General features: G+C 39.4%; 1 protein-coding gene across 5 annotated transcripts in view; it reads left to right on the top strand.

The window, feature by feature from the left end:
• SNAP47 (synaptosome associated protein 47) overlaps positions 1-25,599 on the top strand; it is an 86,296-nt gene that overhangs the window by 13,788 nt on the left and 46,909 nt on the right. For all 5 annotated transcript variants that reach the window (XR_014261834.1, XR_014261835.1, XM_082455126.1 and 2 more), the window contains exon 3: positions 22,599-23,089. Coding sequence is in view for 3 of the 5 variants with exons in the window: in XM_082455126.1 (XP_082311252.1) it covers positions 22,599-23,089 (491 nt within the window). In the remaining 2 variants the exon portion in view is untranslated. The remainder of the gene's footprint in view (positions 1-22,598; positions 23,090-25,599) is intronic.

Here is a 25,599-nt window from a genome sequence, read left to right as displayed (position 1 = left end):
ATGTGTATCTTAGGGAAACACTGGCACTTGTGCACAGTGTGTGTGGACATGAACTTTCATTAAAGGATTGTGGACGGTAGCAAGCAATTGCAATCAGTTGCTTCTCAAGGGGGATAGGGTATCTAAGCTCTATTTTAGTCGCAAAATAGACTAATTCTTTCATGGTAACTGTTATATGTTAGATCTATACATATCAGCTTGAATAAATCCCAAAGCAGTATTAAAAAAAAAAAGCAAATTGCAAAGAGATGTGTACAGCAGGATACCACTTATAAGGTGTTTTTTTAATATGCCAAATAATACTATAGGAAAAACATAGAGTTAAAATACGAAAACCTGAACAGGATGGGTGCATGCAGGGCACCATACTGTGTAGTTCTGTGGTGAGTTATCCAGAGAGCAGCTGACTGGTGTTCCTGGAGTGGTCTTGTGGTTCATGATGCTCTTTGGTGTGGGCCCTTTGAAGTCGATTGCGGTAGGCCCTCAGTGAGCTCTCTAATTTGTCCATCAGAGCTGGGAAAATTTCCTGTATTATTTCTTTGATAATTTTTCCCCCTCAGTTTTTAAAATGTGTTCCTTTTGGAACTCCCCCTTTTTTTGTTATCTGACTTCCTGAACTGATCTTCAGTTTTCTTTCTCCTCAACCTTTTGTTCTGCTTTTATTTCTTGAATTTTATCTTCCTACCTTCTATTTCTGTTATCATGTTTTTAATTTCCAAGACTTATTTTTTGTTTTCCAATGTTCCTTTTGAATAGCAGCCTATTATTGTTTCATGGATGCCCTATTCTCTTATCTCTTGGGTTGTTATGGATAGCCTTGTCTTAGTATGTTATGTCTTGTATGGGAAGGCCTGGGTGGACTGTGAAATTTTTGGTTCTGCTGAAAAGGGCTGTGGTCACAGTGTTTGAGAGCAGTGCTCTGTGGTCTGAGAATATCTGGTCTCTCTTCCCATGACAGTCCTAGATTTATGCAGTTATAGTGTTTTCAGTAGTCTTCACAAAATGTGGTCTCTTCTCTCTCTCTCTCTCTCTCTCTCGCTCTCTCTCTCTCTCTCTGTGTCCCTCTGTCCCTCTGTCCCTCCTTCCCTCTCTGTCTCCCTTTCTATCTCCCTGTCCCCCTCCCTCTTTCTTTCTCTTTCTGTACTGAGAGTGAAGGGTGAGTTTTCTGAATTCTACGGTTTTTGGAATCTCTAATCTGATTAGATTTAAAGCGACTAATAACTCTTATTTCAAGTGGTATAGAAGGCACTGATGATGTGGCAATGGTGATATGTAAAATAATCGTCATGGGATACTCGTAATCAAATATTTTAAAAAGGCTCTGAGTGACCATGTATTTGATACATAATAACATTTTTGTCAGACTAATGAGTAATGAGATTGGCTGGCTGCTCTAACTCTACTGGACAAAGTGTGGAAAGGAAAGGATGGGTTCAGAGTGCCCCATAATGACCTGAACATTTCTATATCTGCCTTGAAAGAAAACCTTAGCTCCCGTAGCTGCAGCACTGAGATCTCTGAAAATCAGATACGGTGTGTGTCATCCTGTGAGTGACTAAATTACAATGTAAATTGAAATCCCAACTTTGCATGGTGTCTGCTGTTAAACTGAGGGTATTGATAGGGGAGAAATGGGATCCTGAAAATTGGAATGTAGACATATGGGAAGATCCTGATGAAACTGAGAAAACAGAACCCCTAAATTCTGATGAGTCTTCTTTGCCAGTAGAAGCAGCCCTTCTTCCCCTATCTGAGGCGATTAACCACACTTTGCCTGAGGAAGCTGTAGTGGCCTCCCCCGAGATAATTGCTTTGCAAGACGGTGCAGATTTCCTTCAAGACCCCCCCCCCCTTTGCTTCCAGGTATATTGTTAGAGTTAAGTCTCAGTACATCCCAGAAGATGAGGCATAAAGTGTGGCCCATGAAGAGATGCACTGCACTCTGAAAGAACTGCATGATTTTTCCAATTTATACAGACAAATCCGGAGGGTATGTGTGAGAATGGATATCTTGTGTGTGGGGTGATGGTGAGAGGAATATGAAGTTGGATGGGGCTGACTTTACTGAAATGGACCCACTAAGCAGAGATCCTGGATTTGGTACCATGGCTCGAGGAGTTAGAAAGGCTCTAACAGTTTGGTTAGTTGGCTGAGATGTGGACTAAAAAGTGGCCTACACTAAATGGAGTTTGAAATGTCAGAACTGCCTTGGTATACTCCAGAGGAAGGATCCAAGACTGAGGAAGATTGGAATGGTAGAATACATTTATTATGTGAGATCTCTTCACCCATCCTGGCAGGGTCCAAGAAGACACACTTTTTACCGTGACTGTGAGAAATAAATTTTTAAGGGGAGCCCCAGCATCCTTGAGCTGTGTGGTTGCTCTTCTTTGTAGGCCAGAAATTACAGTGAGAAGTGGCTGCCACTGAGCTGGGATCCTTAAATGCAGCAGGGATAATTGGATCCTGGGGTGGCAGGGCTAAGTGGTAGCACTTAATCACCAAAGACAATTGGGGTTGGTTACCATAATGGACAGCAGAGTCAACGCAGCAATCAGAACAGTCTGACTCCCAGAGACCTATGGCATTGGCTAGTTGGTCATGTGCCCCTAGAAGAGAAATAGTTGGGCAGTCTTCTCAATTCTTACTTGATCTGTTAAGCAGAAGAGTTTTAGGTCATGTGAACAAGCATCTAACCTGAATTAAAAAAAAAAAAGTCACGGCTCCTTAATTGATTTCTAGATTTGAACCGGTTTACACACCCAGAACCCCTTGAGTGACGGGGAAGGTGGGTCCCCTTGTGGAAGGACCCCAGTATGCTACCAAATTTTGTACTGTTAATCTTTCTCCCAGCCTTCCCCAGAGAGACATATGGCATTTTACCAGGGTGACCGTGCATTGGGGAAAAGGAAATCAGATTTTTCAGGGACTACTGGACACTGGCTCCAAACTGACACTGATTCTAGGAGACCCAAAACATCACTGTGGCTCACCTAGGGGCTTATGGAGGTCAAGTGATCAGTAGAGTTTTAGCTCAGGTTCATCTCACAGTGAGATGGCCCCTGAACCCATCCTAGGGTAATTTTTTCTAGTTCTGGAGTATATAATTGGAATAGACATACTCAGTAACTGGCAGAATCCTCACACTGGTTCCCTGACCTCTGGAATGAGAGAGATTCTGGTGGGAAAGACCAAGTAAAAGTCACTAGAACTGCTTCTACCTAGAAAAATAGTATACCAAAAGCAATTTTGCATTCCTGGAGGGATTATAGAGATTAGTACCACCTTCAAGGACCTGAAGGATGCGTGGATAGTGAGTCCTGCCCCATCTCCATTCAGCTCACCTATTTGTGCAGAAAAAAGATGGATCTTTCAGGACAGTGGATTATCTTAAACTTAACCAGGTAGTGACTATAATTCCAGTTGCTACTCCAGGTATAGTTTTACTGCTTGAGCAAATTAACACATCCTCTGGTACCTGGTATGCAGCACCTGATCTGGTAAATGCTTTTTTTCCATCCCTGTTAGTAAAGACCACCAGAAGCAGTTTCTGTCAGCTGACAAGGTCAGCAATATACCTTCACTGTCCTACCTCAAGGGTATACCAACTTTTCAGCCCTATGTCATAATTTAGTTCACAAAGATCTTGATGCCTTTCTCTTCCACAAGATAGCATGCTATTAATGCTGATTGGACTGAGTAAGAAGTAGCAACTACTCTAGACTCATAAGACATTTGCATATCAGAGGATGGGAAATCTGACAGAAATTCAAGGGCCTTCTACTTCAGTGAAATTTTTAGAAGTCCAGTGGTGTATGGCTCATTGAAGTATCTCTTCTATGGTGAAGGTTAAGTCGTTGCATCTGGCTCTTCCTACAACCAGAAAGGAGGCACAATGCTTCTTAGTGTTTCGGAAGCAACATAGTCCTCATTTGGGTGCGTTACTCTGGCACATTTACCAAGTGACTCGAAAGCTGCCGGTTTTGAGTAGGGCCTAGAGCAAGAGAAGGCTCTGAAACAGGGGCAGATTGCCACAGAGCTGCTCTGCCACTTGGGCCATATGACCCAGTGGTGTGTGATGGTCAGTGGCAGATAGGGTGCTCTTCGGAGCCTTTTGCAGACCTCTGTAGGGAATCTCAGTGCTCACCCTTAGGCTTTTGGAGCAAAGCCCTGCTAGCCTCTGCAGATAACTACTTTCCTTTTGAGAAACAGTTCTTGGCCTGCTACTAGGCCTTAGTAGAGACTGAACACTTAACCGCAGGCCACCAAGCTGCTATATGAGCTCGGCTGCCCATCATGAAGTGGATGTTATCTGACCCACCAAGCCACAAAGTTGGGCATACTTAGCAACACCCCATCATCAAATGGAAGTGGGATACAAAAGGTTGGGCTCAAGTAGGCCCTGAAGGCACAGGTTAAGGCGCCTGAGGAATTGGCCCGAATGCCGTGGCCGCCCCACTCCTGCTACACTGCCTTCTCTCTCCCACCCTGCATCTACGATGCATTCCTTACTTGGGGAGTGCCCTACAGTCAGTTGACTGAGGAGGAAACACTGGGGCCTGGTTCACAGAGGAGTTTGAGAAATATGTAGGCACTACCCAGAAGTGGACAGTAGTGGCATGACAGCTCCTCTCTGGGACATCCTGAAGGACAGTGGTGAAGGGAGATCCTCCCAGTGGGCAGAACTGCAAGCAGTGCACCTGGTTGTTCATTTGTGTTGGGAAACGCAATCGTGTGCATGCAGTCTTTTTTATCCCTACTTGGCCTCTTAAGAATGGGCCTTGGGGCTGGAATACTTTATTACCAAGAGATAAAGAGCCCACACAGCCTATGCCAGGCTTATTACCTTGTGGGGGAATAGCTTTCCCTTTTACAGTCTCCACCAGTGCTTCTTTTGTTCTGCTTAAGCCTGTACATCAGTGGCCCTCAAGCACACCCCCAGCTTTCAGTTTTTCAGACTCCATGGGGGTAGGGGAGGGGTCCTTCCGCTGTGGTACTGAGGGGTGTGCATGGGCCAGTTGCCCTCCATTAACTGCTGGAGGGACCTGCTGGCCATGAGGGACCTATGCCCACTATTGGAGCTGATCTTGCTCTGTTTCTTCTCTATATGAGTAAAGCTCAGTAAGGCGTTACTCCATCCAGTGCTTAACTGTGCTGTGTTTCGTGGTGACTCCAGTGCCAGGGCGCTGTGGGGAGACGTATTTGGAGTCCTCCTCTGGGATTAGTGGCCGATGAGCAGTACTCTGGTCAACAATTGCTTGGAAGGAGGAATGGCCAGGGGCTGAATTGTGTACTGATGGGCTGTGGCCAAGTGGTTTGGCTGGAGGTTCAGGGACTGGAAGAAACATGATTGGAAACTTCATGACGAAGAGGTCTGGGGTAGAATTATATGGAGAGAACTCTCTGAGTGGGCAAAAAGGTGAAGATATGTCCCATGTGAATGCTCACCAGAGCACCTCCTCAGCAGAAGAGAATTATAAAAACCAAATGGATAGGAAGACCCATTCTCTAGATACCGGTCAGCCTGTTCCCCCAGTCCATCCTGTTATCGCCAATGGGCCCATGAACAAAGTGGACATGATGACAGGGATGGAGGTTATGCTTGGGCTCAGCAACATGAATTTCTACTCATTGAGGCCACCTTGGCTATTGCCACTGCTGTGGGTCCAGTCTGATAGCAGCAGAGATCCAACACTGAGTCTCCAATATGGCACCATTCTCTAGGGTGTTCAGCCAGCTACTTGGTGGCTGGTTGATTACAGTGGACTACTTTTCTTGTGAATTCTTTGTATATGGCAAGTCACTCTTGCTGCTTTCAAAATTTTGTTTTTGAGTTTCAGCAATTTGATTTTAATATGTCTCTTTTTTATCCTCCTTGGAGTTTGTTGAGCTTCTTGGATGTGTCCGTTCATGTCACTCATCAGATTTGGGAAGTTTTCAATCAGTGTTTCTTCAAATATATTTTCTGCCTCTTTCTCTTTTGTCCATCTGGAATACCTGTAATACATGTGTTGATCTGCTTGATGGTGTCCCATAAGTCCTTCAGGTTCTGTTCATTTTTCTTCCTTCTTTTTTTCTTTCTTCCCCTCAGACTGGATAATTTCAAATGTATAACTTTCAAATTTGCTGATCCTTCATTCTCCCTGCTCAGATCTGCTGTTGACTCCTTCTAGTGAGTTTTTCATTTCAGTATTGTACTTTTCAGCTCTAGAATTTGTTTGGTTTCTTTTCATAATTTCTATCTTTTTATTGAGATTCTTATTTTGTTCAGACATTATTCTTCTGATTTATTTCAGTTCTTTCTCCATAGTTTCCTTTAGCTCATTGAACATATTTAAGACGGTTGGTATAATATCTTTGACTAATAATTCAAATGTCAGGGCTTCCTCAAAGATGATTTCTGTCAAATTTTCTTTATTTTCTGTGAATAGCCATATTTTCCTCTTTCTTTGTATGTCTTGTAATTTTCTTTTTAGAACTACACATTCTGAAGATTATGTTTTGCTAACTCTGTTATGGACCGAATGTATGTGTATTAAGTCCAAAACCCCCAATGTGATGATGTTAGGAGGTGGGGCCTTTGGAAGGTAATTAAGTTTAGATGAGGTCATGAGGGTGGAGCCCCCATGATGGGATTAGTGTCCTTGTAGAAGAGGAAGAGACTGGAGAGAAAGTGACTGTCTGCAAGCCAGGGAGAGAGCGCTCACTAAAAACCAAATCTGTTGACACCCTGATCTTGGACTTTTCAGCTTCCAGAACTGTAAGAAATAAATATTTGTTGCTTAAGCTACCCAGTCTGTGGCAGCCCAAGCTGACTGATAATACTCTGGAAATCGAATTCTCCTATGCCTCAGGGGTTGCTGGGTTTTGCTTGCTGAGGGTTGGAACTGACTTTTTGTGACTTTTCCGAATTATTTTTGCAAAACGTGTATTCCTTGTTAAGTGTGGTCACTGAAGTTCCGAAGAAGGAAAAAGTAAATAGGTTTTGTTTCTCTCAATTCCCTCCTGGCTGGGAAGCCACTTCAGCTCATGGTGGAAGAAAACTCTCTGCCAGCCTCTCAGCAATCAAAAGCCCCAATCAGACTCACAATCCCAGTTTTTGGAGGAAAGGTCTTTATTGCCCACCCTGGCTCCAACAGGCCATACTAAGAATACTTGCGGCTGTCCCACAGCTGCCAGCTATGGATTTGTGGGATGGGGGTTGGTAGCTGCTACTGCTTGAAAGCAGAAGTTGATTGAAATTATAGTGGTCTCTCCATCAAACTCACTGCTGGATGCTGCAGATGTTCTCCTTGACCCAGAGTTCCAAAGTAGTTGCTTCAGACAGTTCTGCCAGTTCCTTCATTTTGCTGGAGGGACAGATTCCTGCAGCTTCCTATTCCACCATCTTCCCTGCTGCCACTAACTATATGGCTTTTATGAATAGATGCTGCCCTTCATGTACCATTTCATTCTGCGGCAAATTTCATGGAGGTTTGCTGTTTTTCTGTATTTAGCAGTTTTCAAGGTAATGACTTTGTTCTTTATCATCCTCAAAAGATGTTCATTTATTATTTTTAATATCCTTTTGAATCCCTGGATTTACAAATATTTGAGTTTCAATCCGTTGCAGTTAGTATCTTATTGAACTTTAAACTGTTCCATCTTTGAGCATGTTGTGACATTTTTAATCCAATAATTTAGCAAGGAGTAATGTCTAGGATTGTAAACCTTAAATTATATAATATCATGGGTTCCTGGACAGTTCCTGTGACCATTTTTTACACTTTAAATATAACTCTGTTGGGTGAATGGTCTGCAGACAAATTCCAGGTAAAATCCACATTACAGAGCAGAAGCAAGGGGTGGCGCAGAACGTCAGAGTGACTGGAGCAAGTCTTGTCAGTGAGGTTGGCGTCCAGAGGCTTTATTTGCAGCTGCCTTTTGGGAGGGAGTTAAGAGCCCTGGTTCCTTAATGCTCATTCAACAGCCATGCAATTCTTTAATCAGATCTTTACCACTTCCTCACATTCTGTGGTAAAATAAGGACTACATAGTGAATTTTTAGAAAACAAAGTTTATTTACATATATTAAAATTCTGGATTAGACACTTCCTACTTTTTGGTATTATGTATGTCAACCGAGAAAAGAGGCACAGCTAAAATAAACAAAAGAATTTATTTGGTGTCTTAGAACCATTACCTCAGTTGTTTGTCAAGAATTGTGATTGGAAGATATAATTACAATTTACGTTTCATTGGGTTTCTAAGCACTTTGCATAGGATACTAGGAAATCTATTGTTGGAGTGTCCATATTTTATCTTGGAAATGTGGCCACAGCAGTCATGTGGTCAGTCATCTGCCTTTGCCCAGTACAAGAGTAAAATTTGGTTCCTGCTATATCAGCATAAGGTGGAGTTCAACTCCAAAAGGCAGCCTGTTCTGTTCAGTTAAGCACACAGGTTCACACATGTCTCTTTAAATGAAACGAGGACATGTTAGTAACGCAGATTTGATCACAGTTTGCTGGAATCTACTTGGTGAAATAATTGGTCTGATTCTGTTTTCACTGGGGTCTGTGAGTAAGTAGTATTGTCTCAGTCTTTATATGTTGGAAAATGCCTTTATTTTACCGACACTCTGAATGATAATTTGGCTCTTCACAATTGAGCCAAATTTAGCTCAACATTTTGAAAATGTTTTTCCATTGTCCTCTTTGCATATATTATTGCTAAAGAGAATTTACTGTTTCTTTCTGGCTAATGTTTTTTTCCCCCTATTTTAGATGTTCTGATGTTTTTTTACTCCAATGTGTCTGTGTAGATATTTTAGAACAGCTTTCTAATTTACATACCACAAAATTCACTCATTTTATATGAACAATGATTTTTAGTAAATTTACAGAGTTGGACAAACATCACTATAGTTCAATTTTAGGACATTTCCATCACCCCCAAAAGTTGCCTCAAGCCCATTTGCTGTCACTCTCTGTTCTCACTCTAGCCCAGGTCACCACGAATCTATCTATTCTCTTTCTGTATTGTATAGGGTATTATCTTATGGGACTCTGGACATTATCTTCTGTTTTAGCAGATCTTCCTTTGACACATTGCCCCGGGGAGTAAGAAGCTGATTCTTCTTACTGCCATGTGGGGATGAGTGTCCAGATTCTCCTCTTGGCCCTAGTTTATGCCTTGGGATGGAAAAGGACACCTGTTGCTACTGACTGGGAGTGGAATTTCAGGTTTCCCCACAGGCCTCTGCTAATACCACCCTGATTGGGAGAATGAGGGCTGTCTTGTTACCCCCTCCTGGCCTATGTTGACCTGTAAGGTTTCCCTCATTACTGCTGGCTCCTCACGTGGCCTTCTCTGACACTACCCCAGTTAGGAAGAAGTACCCCTCAGTGCAGGTAGGAGAGGGTCCATGTCTAGGCTCCTCATGTGCTTGCTGATGAGGGTGGGAGTGGGCTGCACTTCTTTCTGGGGAGTTTGGCTGGAGTAGAGATGTTATTGACTGAAAGTTCTCTGTCTTGACAGCTTCCCCTTTTCTATAGGGTAGGGAGAGCAGGCTTTTATTTATTTATTTATTTATTTATTGTCTGTTTATCCAGGTTTCTGGCTTCTTCAGGACTCAGTTCAGAATATAGTTAATAAAAAGAGAACTCGCTTCCTCAAAGTTTCTGAAGTCCTGAGACCTAGCCAGCCTGACTTTTTCTCTCCACTCTCCATAATCTTATGTGTGTTTCATATATAATATCCAGGGTTTTAAGCTGTATTTAGTGGGGAGAACAGGGAGAAGCGTATCTACTCTATCTAGTTCTCGAATTGGAAGGCCTTCAATTGATCTTGTCTTGTATCCAGCCAACTTTCTGAATTTGTTTATTAGTCCTAGTGGCTTCTGTGTGGATCTGTAGGATTTTCCACCTGCAGAATCACGTCTTCTGTGAATAAAGATTGTTTTACTTTTTTGCTTCTAATCTTGATGCCTTTTATTTCTATTTCTTACCTAACTGTACTATCTAGAAGTTGTAATACAGTGTTGGCTGGAAGTGGTGAGTGCAGACATCCTTTACTTGCTCCCAGTGTTAGGAGAGAAAGCATTCAGTCTTTCACTGTTAAGTTTGATGTTGCCTGTAGGTTTCTTTTTTTTTTAAATTTTTATTTATTATTTATTTATTATGTTTATTTTTGGCTGTGTTGGGTCTTCGTTTCTGTGTGAGGGCTTTCTCCAGTTGCGGCGAGTGGGGGCCACTCTTCATCGCAGTGCACGGGCCTCTCACTATCGCGGCCTCTCTTGTTGCGGAGCAGAGGCTCCAGACGCTCAGGCTCAGTAGTTGTGGCTCACGGGCCCAGTTGCTCCGCGGCATGTGGGATCTTCCCAGACCAGGGCTCGAACCCGTGTCCCCTGCATTGGCAGGCAGATTCTCAACCACTGCGCCACCAGGGAAGCCCACCTGTAGGTTTCTGATATCAGATTGAGGAAGTTCCCTTCTATATCTGGTTCATTTAGTGTTTTTATTAAGAATGAATATTGGGTTTTATCAAATGCATTTGCACCATCTATTGAGATGGTCATGTGGTTTTTGTCCTTGATTCTGTTAATACAGTGTAGTACATTAATTGATTTTCAGATACTAAACATTTCAGATATTTTTGTTCTTGTGATAAGTCGCACTTGGTCATGGTACATAGTCCTTTTGGGTTTGGTTTGGTAACTTTGTTGGGGATTTTGTGTCTGTAGTCATGAGGTTTATTGGTCTGTAGTTCTCTTTCTTGTGATGTGTTTATCTAACTTGGTTTGGGTAATACTGTCCCTCATCTGTAGTTTCTGGAGAAATTTGTGAAGGATTGGTATTATTTCTTCTTTAAATCTTAATAGAATTTACCACTGATGCCAACTGGGCCTGAGTTTTTTTTGTGTGTGGAATATAATTACCAGTTCATTTCTTTTCTTGAATAGGTATATTAAGATTTTCCTTTTCTTCTTGAGTCAGTTTAGTAGTTTGTGTTGTTCTAGGAATTTTTAAATGTTATCTAAATTGTCTAATGTAGCGTAAAGTTGCTTGTGGCTTCCTTTATAATCCTTTTCATTTATGTAAGGTCTGTATTAATGTTCTGCTTTCATTCCCAATTTTAGTAATTTTTTAAAAGATTATTTATTTATTTATTTATTTTGGCTGTGCTGGGTCTTAGTTGTAGCACGCAGGATCTTCATTGTGGCATGCGGGATCTTTTAGTTGCCGCATGAGGGCTTCTTAGTTGCGGCATGTGAACTCTTAGTTGTGGCATGCATGTGGGATCTAGTTCCCCAGGGATCGAACCTGGGGCCCCTGCACTGGGAGCGTGGAGTCTTACTACTGGACCACCAGGGAAGTCCCGATTTTAGTAATTTTTGTGTTCTTTCTTCTTGGTTGGTCCAACTGAAAAGTTTGTCAATTTTGTTGATATTTTCTAATAATTAACTTTTGGTTTCAATGATTTTTCTTTTATATTTCTCTTTTCCATTTCATTGATTTCCTCCTCTCTTTAATTTGCTCTTCTGTTTTCTTGTTTCTTAATGTGAAAGCTTATGTTTTTGATTTGAGATCTTCTTTTGTAATACAGGTTTTATGGTTATAAATTTCCCTCTAATTACTGCTTTAGCTGCATCCCATAAATTTTGGTATGCAGTATTTTTATTTTTATGTAGCTCAGACCATTTTCTAATTGTCCTCAGGATTCTTTCTTTAACCTATTGGTTATTTGGAAGTGGGTTAATTTCCAAATATTTGTGGTCTTCTGAAATTCCGTTCTGTTGATTTCTATTTCATTCCATCATGGTCAGGGAACAAAGATACTTTGCATTATTTAAATATTTTTAAATTTATTGAGACCTGTTTTATGACTTAGTAAGGAGCTGGCAAATGACAGCCTATAGACTAAATTCATCCCACCTCCTATTTTTACAAATGAAGTTTTATTGGGACACAGCCATGCCCATTCATTTGTGGTTGTTTTCCTGGTCTAATGGAAGAGTTGAATATTTGTAACAGAGGCAGTTGGTCCTCAAAGCCTAAAATATTTATTGTTTGGCCCTTTGTATAAAAAGTTTTCTGACCCATGGTCTAGCATAGCATCTATGTGGGAGAATGTTCCATTTATACTTGAGAAGAGTGTACATCCCAGTGTTGTTGGATGAAGCGTTATTTAGATACCAGTTAGATGGAATTGGTTGATAATGTTCGAGTGTTCTGTATCTTTGATGGTTTTTTCAGTCCATTTTGAGAGTAGAGCATTGACGTCTACAACTATTATTGTTGAATTGTCTATTTCTCCTTCAATTCTGTCAATTTTTTCATCATGTATTTTGTGATTCTATTGTTAGGTGTGTATATATTCATAATTGTTGTTTCTTCATAATGAATTGACCCTTTTATCATTATAAAATGACTCTCTTCATCTGTATTAATTTTTAAAAATTTTTTATTTTGTCTAATATCAATAGTATAACTCTACACCTCCTTTATGATCACTGTTTGTGTGGTGTATCTTTTCTCTTTTTACTTTCAATCTATATCTCTGAATTTAAAATGTGTCACTTATAAACAACATATAGTCTGATCTTTTTTTTTTAATCCAGAGTGACAACTTCTGCCTTCTGATTACAGTGTTATTCATTTACATTTATTCTAATTATTGGTATGGTTGGATTTACTTCTGTGACTTTGCTATGTGTTTTCTATATGTCTGTAGCTTTTTTTCTTCCTGTTTCTCCTTTACCACCTCTGTGTATGCATTAGGTTTTTTTCTAGTGTACTATTTAAATTATTTCATTAGTATTTTAAAAATTATTTTCTTAATTGTTATGTTAGATATTACAATATACATCTTATGATCTATTTCAGATTAATACCAATTTAATGTACTCCATTATAGCTTCATTCCCTCCCCCTACCTTTGTGCCATTGTCATATATAGTACATCTATATATATTTTAAACCCAATAAAACAGTACTATAATTATTACTTTGTACAGTCTTGTATATTTTAAAGAAATTAAGAGAAGAAAGAAAAATATAGAATATTTTATTCTAATCCAAATACTGCTTTCAGTACACATCATTTCTACCTGTGGACTTGAGTTACCATCTGTTGTCACACTCCTAACCCCCTTTTATGCCATTATTTGTCATATATATTCTATCTTTATATGTTATAAGCCTCAGTATAATTTAAAATTATTATTTTATGCAATTATCTTTTAAATCAGTTAGGAAAAGTAAATAAAATACTTACATTCTCTAATTACCTGCATGATCTCATTACCAGTGCTTTTTGTTTCTTTGTGTGGATTTGAGTTTCCTTCTGGGGGTGTCATTTCTTTTCAGCCCAAGGAACATCCTTTAGTCTTTTTTTCAGGAAACAGGCTTGCTAGCAGTGAAGTTTCTCAGCATTTATGTGTTTGGTAATGTATTTTCCCTGATAGTTTTGCTGGTGTAGAATTCTCTACTGACAGTTTTATTTCTCTCAGAACTTGGCTTTTTTCATCCCACTACCTTCTGGTGCTCATTGTTTATGATAGAGGTCAACCATTAATATTATTATGATTCCCTTATTCATGATAAATCATTTTTCTGTTGCTGCTTTCACAGTTTTCTCTGTCTTTGGCTTTCAGTGGTTTAACTAAGATGTATCTTACTATCGTTTTAATTTGAGAAATTCCATTTGGTTCTTTTTTATATAATTTCACTCTGATTTAATAGTTTCTGATGAACCATTGTCACCATACGTTTCTTTACTCTTTTTAACATGGTTTTCTTTAACTCTTGAACATTTATAATTACTTCTTTGACATCTTTACCTCTTAAGTCCAGTATATGAGTGCTCTCAGAAATGGATTCTGTTGACTTTTTTTCTACTCCTGTGTATGAGTCACATTTTTCTGTTTCCTTGCATATCTCATACTTCTTTGTAGAAAACTTGGCATTTTAAATAATACATTGTTGCAACTCTGGATTCTGATCTCCCTCCTTGCCACAGGATGGTGGTGTTGGTGGTTCTTTTTATTTGTTTACTCATTTTAGTAACTTGCCTGAACTAATTATGTGGAGTGTGTTTCCACTGTCCTGTGCAGCTTTTTTATTTTTGTTTTTTTTATGTTTTAATTTTTAAACATGGCTTGGTTCCTGGTGGTTGTCCCTGCATCAGCATAGCTTAGTGGTCAGCCATTGATTAGTCAGAGGTTATGTTTAAGTGCCTTGTGCTGACAAGGCTCTACCCTTTGCCATTGGATCTCTGTGTAGATTTGGGGAATACTTTCAAAATTCAGATACTTTAGAAGTCTGCCCATTTTTTTAACTTTGTTTCTGATCTTAGACAGAAGACATTGACTTTTTCAACATGAGGCATACTGTTACATGTATGTTTTTTATACATACATACATGTATGCTTTTATAGATGTCCTTTATCAGATTGAAGAAATTTCCTTCTAGCTTGCTGGGTTTTAACATGAATGAGTACTGAATTTCATCAGAATCTTTTTTTGCATCTTTTGTGATGATCATACAGTTTTCCTTTTGTTTTTCTACCAATGAAATAAGTTGCGTTGATTAATTTTCAAATGTTAAACCAACTTCAGTTTCCTAGGATTACTATCACTTAATCATGATGATATATTCTTTTTTATATATTATTAGATTTGACTTAATATTTTCACAGAACTCTATATCTACATTACTGAAGGATATTGTTATGTACGTATTTCCTTGTAATGTCCTCATCAGGTTTAGGTATAGGAGTTATATTGGTCTTGTGAACTAAATGGGCAAAACATTCACTCTTGTTCTATTCTTTGAAAGAGTTGGTATACAGTTATGATGATTTCCTCTATATATTAGGCAGAATTCATCAGTGAAGCCACTTGGACCACAGTTTTCTCTATGGCAAGATTTTAAATTACAGATTCAGTTTCCTTGTGAGGCTCTTCTTATTATTAAATTATTTCTTGCCTCAGTTTTGAAATTTTGGGTTTTTCAAGTGTTTTGTCTATTTCATGTAAGTTGTCCAATTTATTGGTATAGAGTTGAGTATAAAATTCCCCATAAACCTTTCAAAGGCTAAATGATCTGTGGTGATGCCCCTTTTTTTATTCCTGATATTGGTAATTTCCATTTTCTTTATTTTTTTCTTTATTATTTCTTGCTAGGGGTTTAATTTTAAAAATTACTTCAAAGAACCAACTTCGGGCTTTGTTAATATTTTGTATTTTTTCTGTTTTCCATTTCATTGATTTTTTAAAACATAAATTTATTTATTTATTTATTTTTGGCTGCATTGGGTCTTTGTTGCTGCACTCAGGCTTTCTCTAGTTGCAGCAAACGGGAGCTACTCTTCATTGCGGTGTGTGGGCTTCTCATTGTGGTGGCTTGTCTAGTTACGGAGCATGGGCTCTAGGTGTGTGGGCTTCAGTAATTGTGGCACATGGGCTCAATAGTTGTGGCTCATGGGCTCCAGAGCGCAGGCTCAGTAGTTGTGATGCACGTGGGCTTAGTTGCTCTGCAGCATGTGGGATCTTCCCAGACCAGGGTTCAAACCCGTGTCCCCTGCCTTGGCAGGCAGATTCTTAACCACTGTGCCACCAGGGAAGCCCCCATTTCTTGATTCCTACTTTTCCTTTCTTCTACTTACTCTGGGTATAATCCGTAACTTTTTGAGGTAGAGACTTAGATCACTGATTTTAAACCTTCCTAAGAAGTTTTCAAATATATGCATTGAGAGATACGAATTTCCCTCTTATGACTGCTCTATTTGCATCCCCCTGTTTTTTTGTGTATCATGTTTTTAGTTTCATTCACTTCAAATATTTTCTAATTTCCTTTATTTTAGAATTGTGTTTAGTTTCCAAATATTTGAGGATTTTCTAGTTAACTTTTTGTTATTGATTTCTGGTTTCATTTATTTGAGGACAAAGGATATGCTCTATATAATTTCAATACTTGAAATTTATTGAGACTTGTTATACCCTTTCTTTTTCTTCCTGTTTTATTGAGCTATAACTGCCCTACCATACTGTGTAAGATTGAGGTCCAGTATAATGATTTGACTTACATACATTATGAAATGATTACCACAGTAAGTTTAGTGAACATCCATTGTCTCCGATAGATACAAAATAGAACAGAAAATTTTTTTTTTCCTTGGGATAAGAACTTTCAGGATTTACTCTCTTATCAACTTTCATATGTAACATACATCAGTGTTAATTAAATTAATCATGTTGTATACATTACATCCCTAGTACTTAATCTTATTATTGGAAGTTTGTACCTTTTGACTAGCTTCATCCAATTTCCCCTTCCCCCAGTCTCCACCTTCAGTAACCACAAAACTGAGCTCCTTTTTTATTAGTTTGTTTCTTTGTTTTTTAAAGTGTAATTTACCTCCAGCACTATATTAGTTTTAGGTGCACAACATAAGTGTTGTGAAATTTCTGTACATTACAAAACAATCACCACGATAAGTCTAGTTACTATTTGTCACCATTCAAAGATATTACATTATTATTGACTATATTCCCCATGCTGAATTTCATCCCTTTGACTAATTTATTTTGTGCCTGGAACTTTGTACCTTTTAATCTTCCTCACCTGTTTTACTCATCCTCCTTTCCCTTCTGGCAACCACCTGATTGTTCTCTGTATCTTTGACTCTGTTTCTGATTTGGTATGTTTGTTCATTTGTTTTGTTTTAGATTCCACATATAAGAGAAATCATACAGTATTTGTCTTTCTCTGACTTATTTCACATTGCATAGTACCCTTCAAGTCCATCCATGTTGTTGAAATGGCAAGACTTCAATCTTTTTTTATGGTTTCCATTGTATAGATATACTACATATTCTTTATGCATTCATCTGTCAATGGGCACTTAGGTTGCTTCTGTAGTTTGGCTATTGTGATTAATGCTTCATTGAAAATAGAGGTGCATATATCTTTTTGAATTAGTGTTTTTGTTTTCCTCAGAAAAATACCCAGGAGTGGAATTCCTGGAATGCATGGTAGTTCTAGTTTTAATTTTTTGAGGAATGTCCATAATGTTTTCCATAGTTTTCTGTAGCTGTACCAATTACATTCCCACCAACAGTGCTCCAGTGTTCCCCTTTATCCATTTCTTTGCCAGCATTTCTTATTTGTTGTCTTTTTGATAACAGCCAACTGACAGATGTGAAGTGATATCTCATTGTAATTTTGATTTGCATTTCCCTGATAATTAGTGATATTGAGCATCTTTTCATGTGTATGTTGGCCATCTGTATGTCTTCTTTGGAAAAAATGCCTGTTCAGGTCCTCTGCCCATTTTTTTAATTGGTTTGTTTAGTTTTTTTTGATGTTGAGTTGTATGAGGTCTTTGTATATTTTAGATAGTAACCCTGTACATGTATATTGTTTGCAAGTGTCTTATTTTTGCTTATGTTTCCCTTGCCTGTGGAGACATATCCAAAAAATATTGCTAAGACTGATGTCAAAGGGCGTACTGCCTATGTTTTCTTATAGGAGTTTTATGGTTTCAGGTCTTAAATTTAACTCTTTAATCCATTTTGAGTCTATTTTTGTGTATGGTGTGAGAAAGTAGTCCAGTTTGATTCTTTTGCATGTAGCTGTCCAGTTTTCCCAACGCTATTTATTGAAGAGGCTGTCTTTTCCGGATTGTATATTCTTGCCTTCTTTATTGTAGATTAATGGACCATATAAGTGTGACTTCATTTCTGGGCTGTCTGTTCTGTTCCATTGATCTTTGTGTCTGTTTTTGTGCGAGTACCTTACTTTTTTGATTACTGTAGCTTTGTAGTATAGTTTGAAATCAGAGCATGATACCTCCCACTTTGTTCTTCTTTCTCGGGATTGCTTTGGCTATTTTGTGTCTTTTGTGTTTCCATACAAATTTTAGGATTTTTTTTCTAGCTTTGTGAAAAATGCCATTGGTATTTTGATAAGAATTGCATTGAATCTGTAGATTGCCTTGGATAGTATGGTTATTTTAATAATATTAATTCTTCCAATCCATGAGCATGGTATCTTTCCATTTGTTTGTGTCACCTTTGATTTCTTTCATCAGTGTCTTATAGTTTTCCAAATATAGGTCTTTTACTGCCTTAGTTAGAGTTATTCCTAGGTATTTCATTCTTTCTGATGTAATTGTTATTGGGATTATTTTTTAATTTCTCTGATAGATTGTTATTAGTGTATAGAAATGCAACAGATTTCTGCATATTAATCTTGTATCCTGAAATTTTACTGAATTCATTGATGAGTTCTAGTAGTTTTTTGGTGGATCTTTCGGATTTTCTACATGTAGTATCGTGACATTTACAAACAGTGACAGTTTTAATTTTTCCTTTCCAATCTGGATTCCTTTTATTTCTTTTTCTTGTCTAATTGCTATGACTAGGACTTCCAATACTATCTTGCATAAAAGTGGCAAGAGTGGGCGTTTTTGTCTTATTCCTGATCTTAAAGAAAATGCTTTCAGCTTTTCACTGTTGAGTATGATGTTGGCTGTAGGTTTGTCATATGTGGTGTTTATTATGTTGAGGTATGTTCCCTCTAGACCCAATGTTGAACATTTTTATCATAAATCAATGATGAATTTTATCAGAAGCTTTTTCTGCATCTTTTGAGATCATATAATTCTTATTCTTCAGTTTGTTAATGTGGTGTATCACATTGATTGCTATGCAGATACTGAACCATTCTTGCATCCCTGGGATAGATCCCACCTGAACATGGTGTGTGGTCCTTTTAATGTATTGTTGAATTTGCTTTGCAGATGTTTTGTGGAGGATTTTTGCTTCTATGTTCATCAGTGATACTTGCCTGTAATTTTCTTTTTTTGTATTGTCTGTCTGGTTTGGTATCAAGGTGATGCTGGCCTTGTAGAATGAGTTGGGAAGCATTCTTTCCTGTTTAATTTTTTGGAATACTTTGAGAAGGATAGGCATTAGTCCCTCTTTAAATGTTCTGTGGAATTCACCTGTGAAGCCCACTGGTCCTGGACTTTTGTTTGTTGGGAGTTTTTTAATTAATAATTATAATTAGTCTGTTTGTATTTTGTATTTCTTCCTGACTCAATCTTGGAAGTTGTACATTTCTAGGAATTTATCCAATTCTTCTAGATTGTCCGTCTTATTGGCATGTAATTGTTTGTAGTAATCTCTTACAGTCCTCTGTACTTCCGAGGTCTCATTTGTAACTTCTTTTTCATTTCTGATTTTGTTTATTTGGGTCCTCTCTCTTTTTTTCCTTGATGAGTCTGGCTAAAGATTTATCTTTTCAAAGAACCAGCTCTAAGTTTCATTGATCTTTTCTATTGTTTTTTTAGTCTCTATTTCATTAATTTCCACACTGATCTTTATGACTTCTTTCCTAATAACTTTGGGTTTTGTTTGTTTTTCATTTTCTACTTCCTTCAGGTGTAAGGTTAGGTTGTTTATTTGAGATTTTTCTTGTTTCCTGAGGTAGGCATATATCACTATAAATTTCTTTCTTAGCACTGCTTTTGCTGTGTCTTACAGATTTTGGATTGTATCTTTCCATTTTCTTTTGTCTCCAAGTATATTTTTATTTCCTCTTTGATTTCTTCCATGACCCCATTGGGTTTTCCTAGCATATTGTTTAGCCTCCATGTGTTTGTGTTTTTTGCGGTTTTTTTCTTATAGTTGATTTCTTGTCTCATAGTACTGTGGTATGAGACCAGAGTTATCTTAAACTGTCCTCATTTTTTAAAATTTCTCTTTCTTTTTTCTGTTCAACTTGGGTGATTTCAACTACTCTGTCTTCCAGATCACCTGTCTGTTCCTCTGTATCATCTAATCTGTTGATTCCTTCTAGTGTAGTTTTTAGTTTCAGTTACTATTTGGTTCTTCTTTATATTTTCTGTCTCTTCTTAAGCTTCTCACTGTGGCCATTCATTCTTTCCCTGAGTTTGTTGAGCTTCTTTATGATCATTACCTTGAACTCTTTACTGGGTAGGTTGCTTATCTCCACTTCACTTAATTCTTCTCCTGGGAGTTTATCTTTTCCTTCGTTTGGAACATGCTCCTTTGTCACTTCCTTTTGTTTACCTAATTTTCTGTGTTTATTTCTATGAATTAGGTAGATTGGTTATGTTTTTGATCTTGGAGAAGTAGGCTTGTGTAGGAGACATCCTATGGTGCCCAGCAGCACCAGAGTTATATGATCTAGGGATGCCCCTGTGGGCATGTTGGTAGGCAGGGCTGTCCCTGTCCCAGTTGACTGCCAGGCCTTGCCTCATACAGAGGCTGTTGGCCACTGGTGGGCAAGGCTAGGTCCCAGAGCGGCCAACTGAGTGGCCCTGGGGTTTCCTGAGGCTTATCTCAGCCTGCTGGTGGGTGGTGCCTGGTCCCGGTGCAGTTGACTTTGGGGCCTGGGGGGCCTTGGACTGCTGTCTGCAGGTACTGGCAAGTCCCGGTACTGGTACCAGCTTGCTAGTATGTGGAGCAAGGGCCTTGAAACTCCTGGGGCTGGTGCCAGCCTGCTTGTGGGCAGAGCTGGGTCCCAGTATGGTCAGCTTAGGGCCTGAGGTCCTGGGGCTGGTTCCAGTCCATTGGTGGGTGGTGCCAGGTGTTTGTGTGGCTGACTACAGGGCCGTGGGTCCAGGACTGGTCTCAGCCTGCTGGTAGTCAGGGTCATTTCCTCATGTAACTGGCTGCTCAGTATGGGAGGTCCCAGGACTGTGGCCGACCTGCTGGTGGGTGGGACTGTATCCCGGTGCAGATAGTCTAGACACCAAAATGACCCTTGCCAACACCAGTGTCCTCATGGTAGAACCTAAATGGCTCCCATAAATGGCTGCCACCAGCATCTATGTCCCAAGGGGGAGTTCTGGTGGCCTCCTGCCTCTCTGGCAGGCTTCTCCAAGTTCAACAAGTGGGACTGACCTAGGCTTCTTTCAAATTACTCTCTCTGTGCTGGGTCTAAGAGCATGTGAGATTTTGCTTCTGTTGTTTAAGAGCAGAGTTTCTGTTTCCTACAGCCCTCTAACTCTCTCTTATGCAAGTCCCACTGGCCTTCAAAGTCAGATGTTATGGGGGCTTATCTTCTGGTGTAACACTGGGCTGGGGAGCCCAGTGTGGGGCTTGGACCCATCACTCCTTGGGGAGAACCTCTGCAATTGTGATTGTCCTCCCTTTTGTATGTCACCTACTTGGGGATGTGGGTCTTAACTATACTGTGTCTCCACCCCTCCTACCCATCTCATTGTAGTTCCTTCTTGATAACTTTAGTTGTGGAAAATTTTTTCTTCTAGTCTTCAGATCCTTCTCATCGTTAGTTCCTCTGTAAGTAGTTGTAATTTTGGTGTACCTGTGGGAGGAGGTGAGCTCCAGGTGTTCCTTCTCTGCCATGTTGACCACTCTGTTATATATAATCTTTTTGTTGTTATTGTTTATATTCTGAATATACTTAACAGAGTGCATTCAGCATTTGGATGATGTTTCTGTAAATATCAGTCAGGCTTGAGATGGTTGAATAGTGTTGTTCAAAATTTCTATATTCTTATTAATTACTTTTGTCTTCTTGCCATATCAGTTGTGGAGAGCAGTTTGTTAAAATCTACAACTACAGGTATGATTGTCTATTTCTTCTTTTAGTTTTTGCTTAATGAATTTTGAAGTTCTGTTATTAGATGCATGCATATTTACTATCATTAAGTTTCTCTTCTGGATTGATCCTCTTATTATTATGCATTGTCCCTCTTTTTCCCCAGTAACACTCCTTGTCTTAAAGTTTACTTTTGGCATGATATCATTTTACTTTACTTTTCCAATCCCTTTACTTTCAGTGTATCTGTATCTTTATATTTCACATTGCTTCTTGTCAACAAGATATAACTGTGTCTTGTTATAGACTGACCATCTGCCTTTAAAGGCTGACAATCTGCCTTTTAATTAGAGAATTTAGTCCACTTACATTTAGTATGATTACTAATATAGTTGTGATAATTCCACCATCTTGTTATTTGTTTTCCGTTTATTCCATTTGATCTTTGTTCCTTTGCTTTTCCTTTCCTGCTTCCACTGTTTTTTTCTCTTATTGGCTTTTTAGATATATCTCTTGATATTATTAGTGGTTAATTTAGAGTTGTCCAATGTAGTAGCCACTAGCCACATTAAAATTAAGTTTAAAATTCAATTCATCATTGCATTAGCTACATTTCAGGTGCCCAGTAGCCACATGTCCCCATTACTGGATTAGGCAATACAGATTACTGAAGAAAGTTCTATTAGACAGCTCTCTAGAAATTATGATCAGGATTTATTTTGGTCAAAATTACCCCAGGTCAAGTGTGAAAAGAGCAATATTCTAGTCAGAAGATGTGTGTTTTTGTTGTGTGTCTACTTCTGGTTAGTTTTGTATCTGTAGGCAAATGTCCCACTGCTCTTAGCCTCAGTTTTCTTTTCTAAAATGTGGGGATAATAATTCCTGCTTTTTCTGCTTCATGGAGTGCTTGTGGAAAAGAAAACTATAAAATGGTAACATTCTTTATAAAAGTCAAAGCAGTTTTCAAGAAAAAAAAATTAACTGATTGACTACTTTCTGTGTTTTGTTTGCTTTTTTAGGTTGCTGACAGAACTGGAGTCTCCTTCTTGGTGGCCCTTTAGCGTCAAGCTTTGGAAGATGCCATCAGAAACAAAGCCCAAGTGGGACGCCTCAATGGCTAGTTCCAAAGCTTTTGGAAAAGAAGGGATAGTGATCAAAATTCCTGCTGTTATTTCCCAAAAAACAGAATCTCATGTTAAACCAGGAAGGCTCACCGTCCTTGTTTCTGGGTTGGAAATCCACAACTCAGATTCTTTGCTCATGCACAGATTTGAAAGAGAAGAAGTAGATGACATCAAGGTTCATACACCTTATGAAATTAGCATCCGCCAGCGGTTCATTGGGAAGCCAGATATAGCTTATCGTTTGATATCTGCCAAGATGCCGGAGGTTATCCCCATTTTGGAAATGCAATTCAGCAAGAAGATCGAGTTTTTAGAAGATGCCTTGATGCTCAGAAGCACTAGAACCTCTCCCCTAGCAGAGAAGGGCTACTCAGTCTGGCATGCAGGTGAGTGCTCATCACAACAGTCTGTGCACAAGATCTCTAAAGTCACAGTCAGACTCAACACACCCATGGTGCGTTACCATGATGTATCACATAGAGCAACTGCCGGTTTCAGCTCACTAGTGACTACCTATTTGTTTGTAAATAAAAATAATTTCAGGCCATTTTCCTTAGTACTTGCCATCTGAATCTCAAATCACTCAGGTTTATCATATACTTGAGAGCTGTGCCTTTTCAAATAGGTCAGAAATGGTTTTGGTGATGCTTTCAGAACAAAGGAAAGCTCCAAGTTAGATGTTTTCACCTCTTTCCCCTGTTTGATTTGAGAACCAACACTTTAGGGTCTTAACTAGCATCATCCCCACCTGCTCTGGTGTGTCTCCAGTCCCTTCCCCCGACCCAGCATCACACTCGGTTTTCTTGGCACTTAATTGAGGTATTCCCAACCCACCTTCCAGATGTGCATTTGGATATCAGAATTTTTGAAAACTATGCAGCATAGTTTTTGTGTGTTTTTTTTTTAGCATCCCCAAAATGTTGTGAAACCCTTGCTTTTCTTGGCATTGTGGCTGCAGTATCCTCTTTTAGGTCTCTGTGGGGCATGGAGGGTATAGCTGAGTTTGGACTGAGGTTCGAGTGTGGGTGGCAGGACATGTGGATATGTCCCCAGGTCCCAGCCTCCTCCCTAGCATAGAATAACTTAGTGGTATCTGACTTCTCAGTTTTGCCATTCTGACGGATGTCAAGTGGTATCTTAAAGGCATTTTTATTTTTTTGATTGATTGTGAGGTGGAGCATCTGACGCCTTTTAGTTGTTTTTTGGTCCCACAGATTTTGCTCTGTGGGTTGCTTGTTCTGGTTTTTTTTTTTTTTTTTTTCCTACTGGGCTTTTTTTTTTTTTTCCTCTCTGATTTGCAGGAGTTCATTATTCATTCTAGATATTCATCCCTTGTTGACTTTAGAAGCTACCAATACTTCTCCTAGACTGTCAGCTTCCATTACAGAAATCTTTAATTTTGCTGTGGTCAGGTTTACCATTTTTCCCCTTAAGTTTATTTTTGAGCCCTGCTTAAGAAATCCCAAAGTCATAAAATATTCTAATACTAGCATTATAGGTGACATTACTTCTATGTTATAGTGATTTTTCTAACAAGTAATAGTCTTATTAACTTCGATTGCTAGAGCTTGTTTAAAGTAAGAGATATGTCTGTTACTATTCCAGTTCCTTTTCTTTTTTCCTCTTAAGTGACTGATTTCAATTCCAATATGTAATCTGTTTCCCTAACATACGAATATTTTGATGTTATTCTAGATGACTTCGAGTTTCAAAAAGAAATTACTTGATAATAGATCTGGTCCCATAAGTATCAAAATGTTGAAAATGTTAATGTAAAAACTTAATTTAGAAACTTACTTTCTTAATTTAGAAACTTACATTTCCAGATTTTTCTTTGGCCCCTCATTCAAGGCAGGACTCAGAAGCTGGCCCATAAAAGAGCCAAGAAGGGTACACTGTACCAGCCAACATAAGATCCTGACCAGAAGGGCCCTTCAGGAAAGGCCGTTTGCAAGCTCAGCCGGGTAGCCTCTCTGATACCCCAAGTCTCTGAGTCCCTCTCACTGCTGTTTTCCTCTGGGAGGAGCCTCAGCAGTGAGAGGAGGGAGGAGGCCCTGGCTCTCCAGATGCAGAGCACCGTGGGCTGTTGGTTCTGACAGTGCTGTTGGAGAATCCCCCTGTGCCAGGCGTGGTGCCAGGTACCCACAGTCCTGAAAACAATCCTTCTTATGGAGCTCTACCACATTCGTGGGTTTTATGTTAGGCGTGGTGGTTTCAGAGAGAGAACACGGCATAGAATGTTACACATGAGATGGCAGATGCGAGCATGTCACGTGTGTCACAGAAAGTCACACTGTACAAGCGAGAAGAGTGCAAGCTTGCTGCGCCTTGCTGTCATGGAGGGTGGGTCCCGAGGAGGATGGGACGGTAAGCTCTGACTTCAAGCATGCAGGTGGCAGATGGGGCTAGAGAGGAGGGAGTGAGTGCCAGGGCCTCTGCAGCCATAATCAGACTGCAGGAAGCTGAGTGAGTGCAAATTCTGCAGGGCCACCCATCAGGAAGGGGAAAATGGACCTCGTGTGCACAAGCTGAGGCTGCTGACCTGAGGCTGAACGTCTTTCTCCTCAGGGAAGCTACAGATCTACTTTTAACGTTTTTCAGCTGATTGAACCAGGCCCACCCGATTGTCTAGGACAGGCTCTCTTCACTAAAATCAACTGACTGAGAGCCTTCACCACGTCTACAAATACCTTCCCAGTAACACCTAGATTAGGGTTGGATTGAATAACTGGGGACTATGGCCTCACCCATCACAGTAACGGATTGCATATGTATGGAATGAGCTGAGCCACATCCACAGTGACAGATGGGTTTTCATCTCAGTGCTAACTTTAGCCTGTGGGTAGGATCTCTACAGTGTGTCTGAGTCTGGACTGAGCATGAAGTGCCATCCTCC

Source organism: Balaenoptera physalus (genome assembly GCF_965194825.1).
Source record: "Balaenoptera physalus genome assembly, chromosome: 3".
Lineage (NCBI taxonomy): Eukaryota > Metazoa > Chordata > Mammalia > Artiodactyla > Balaenopteridae > Balaenoptera > Balaenoptera physalus.
This window is presented reverse-complemented; position numbering and strand designations above follow the sequence as displayed.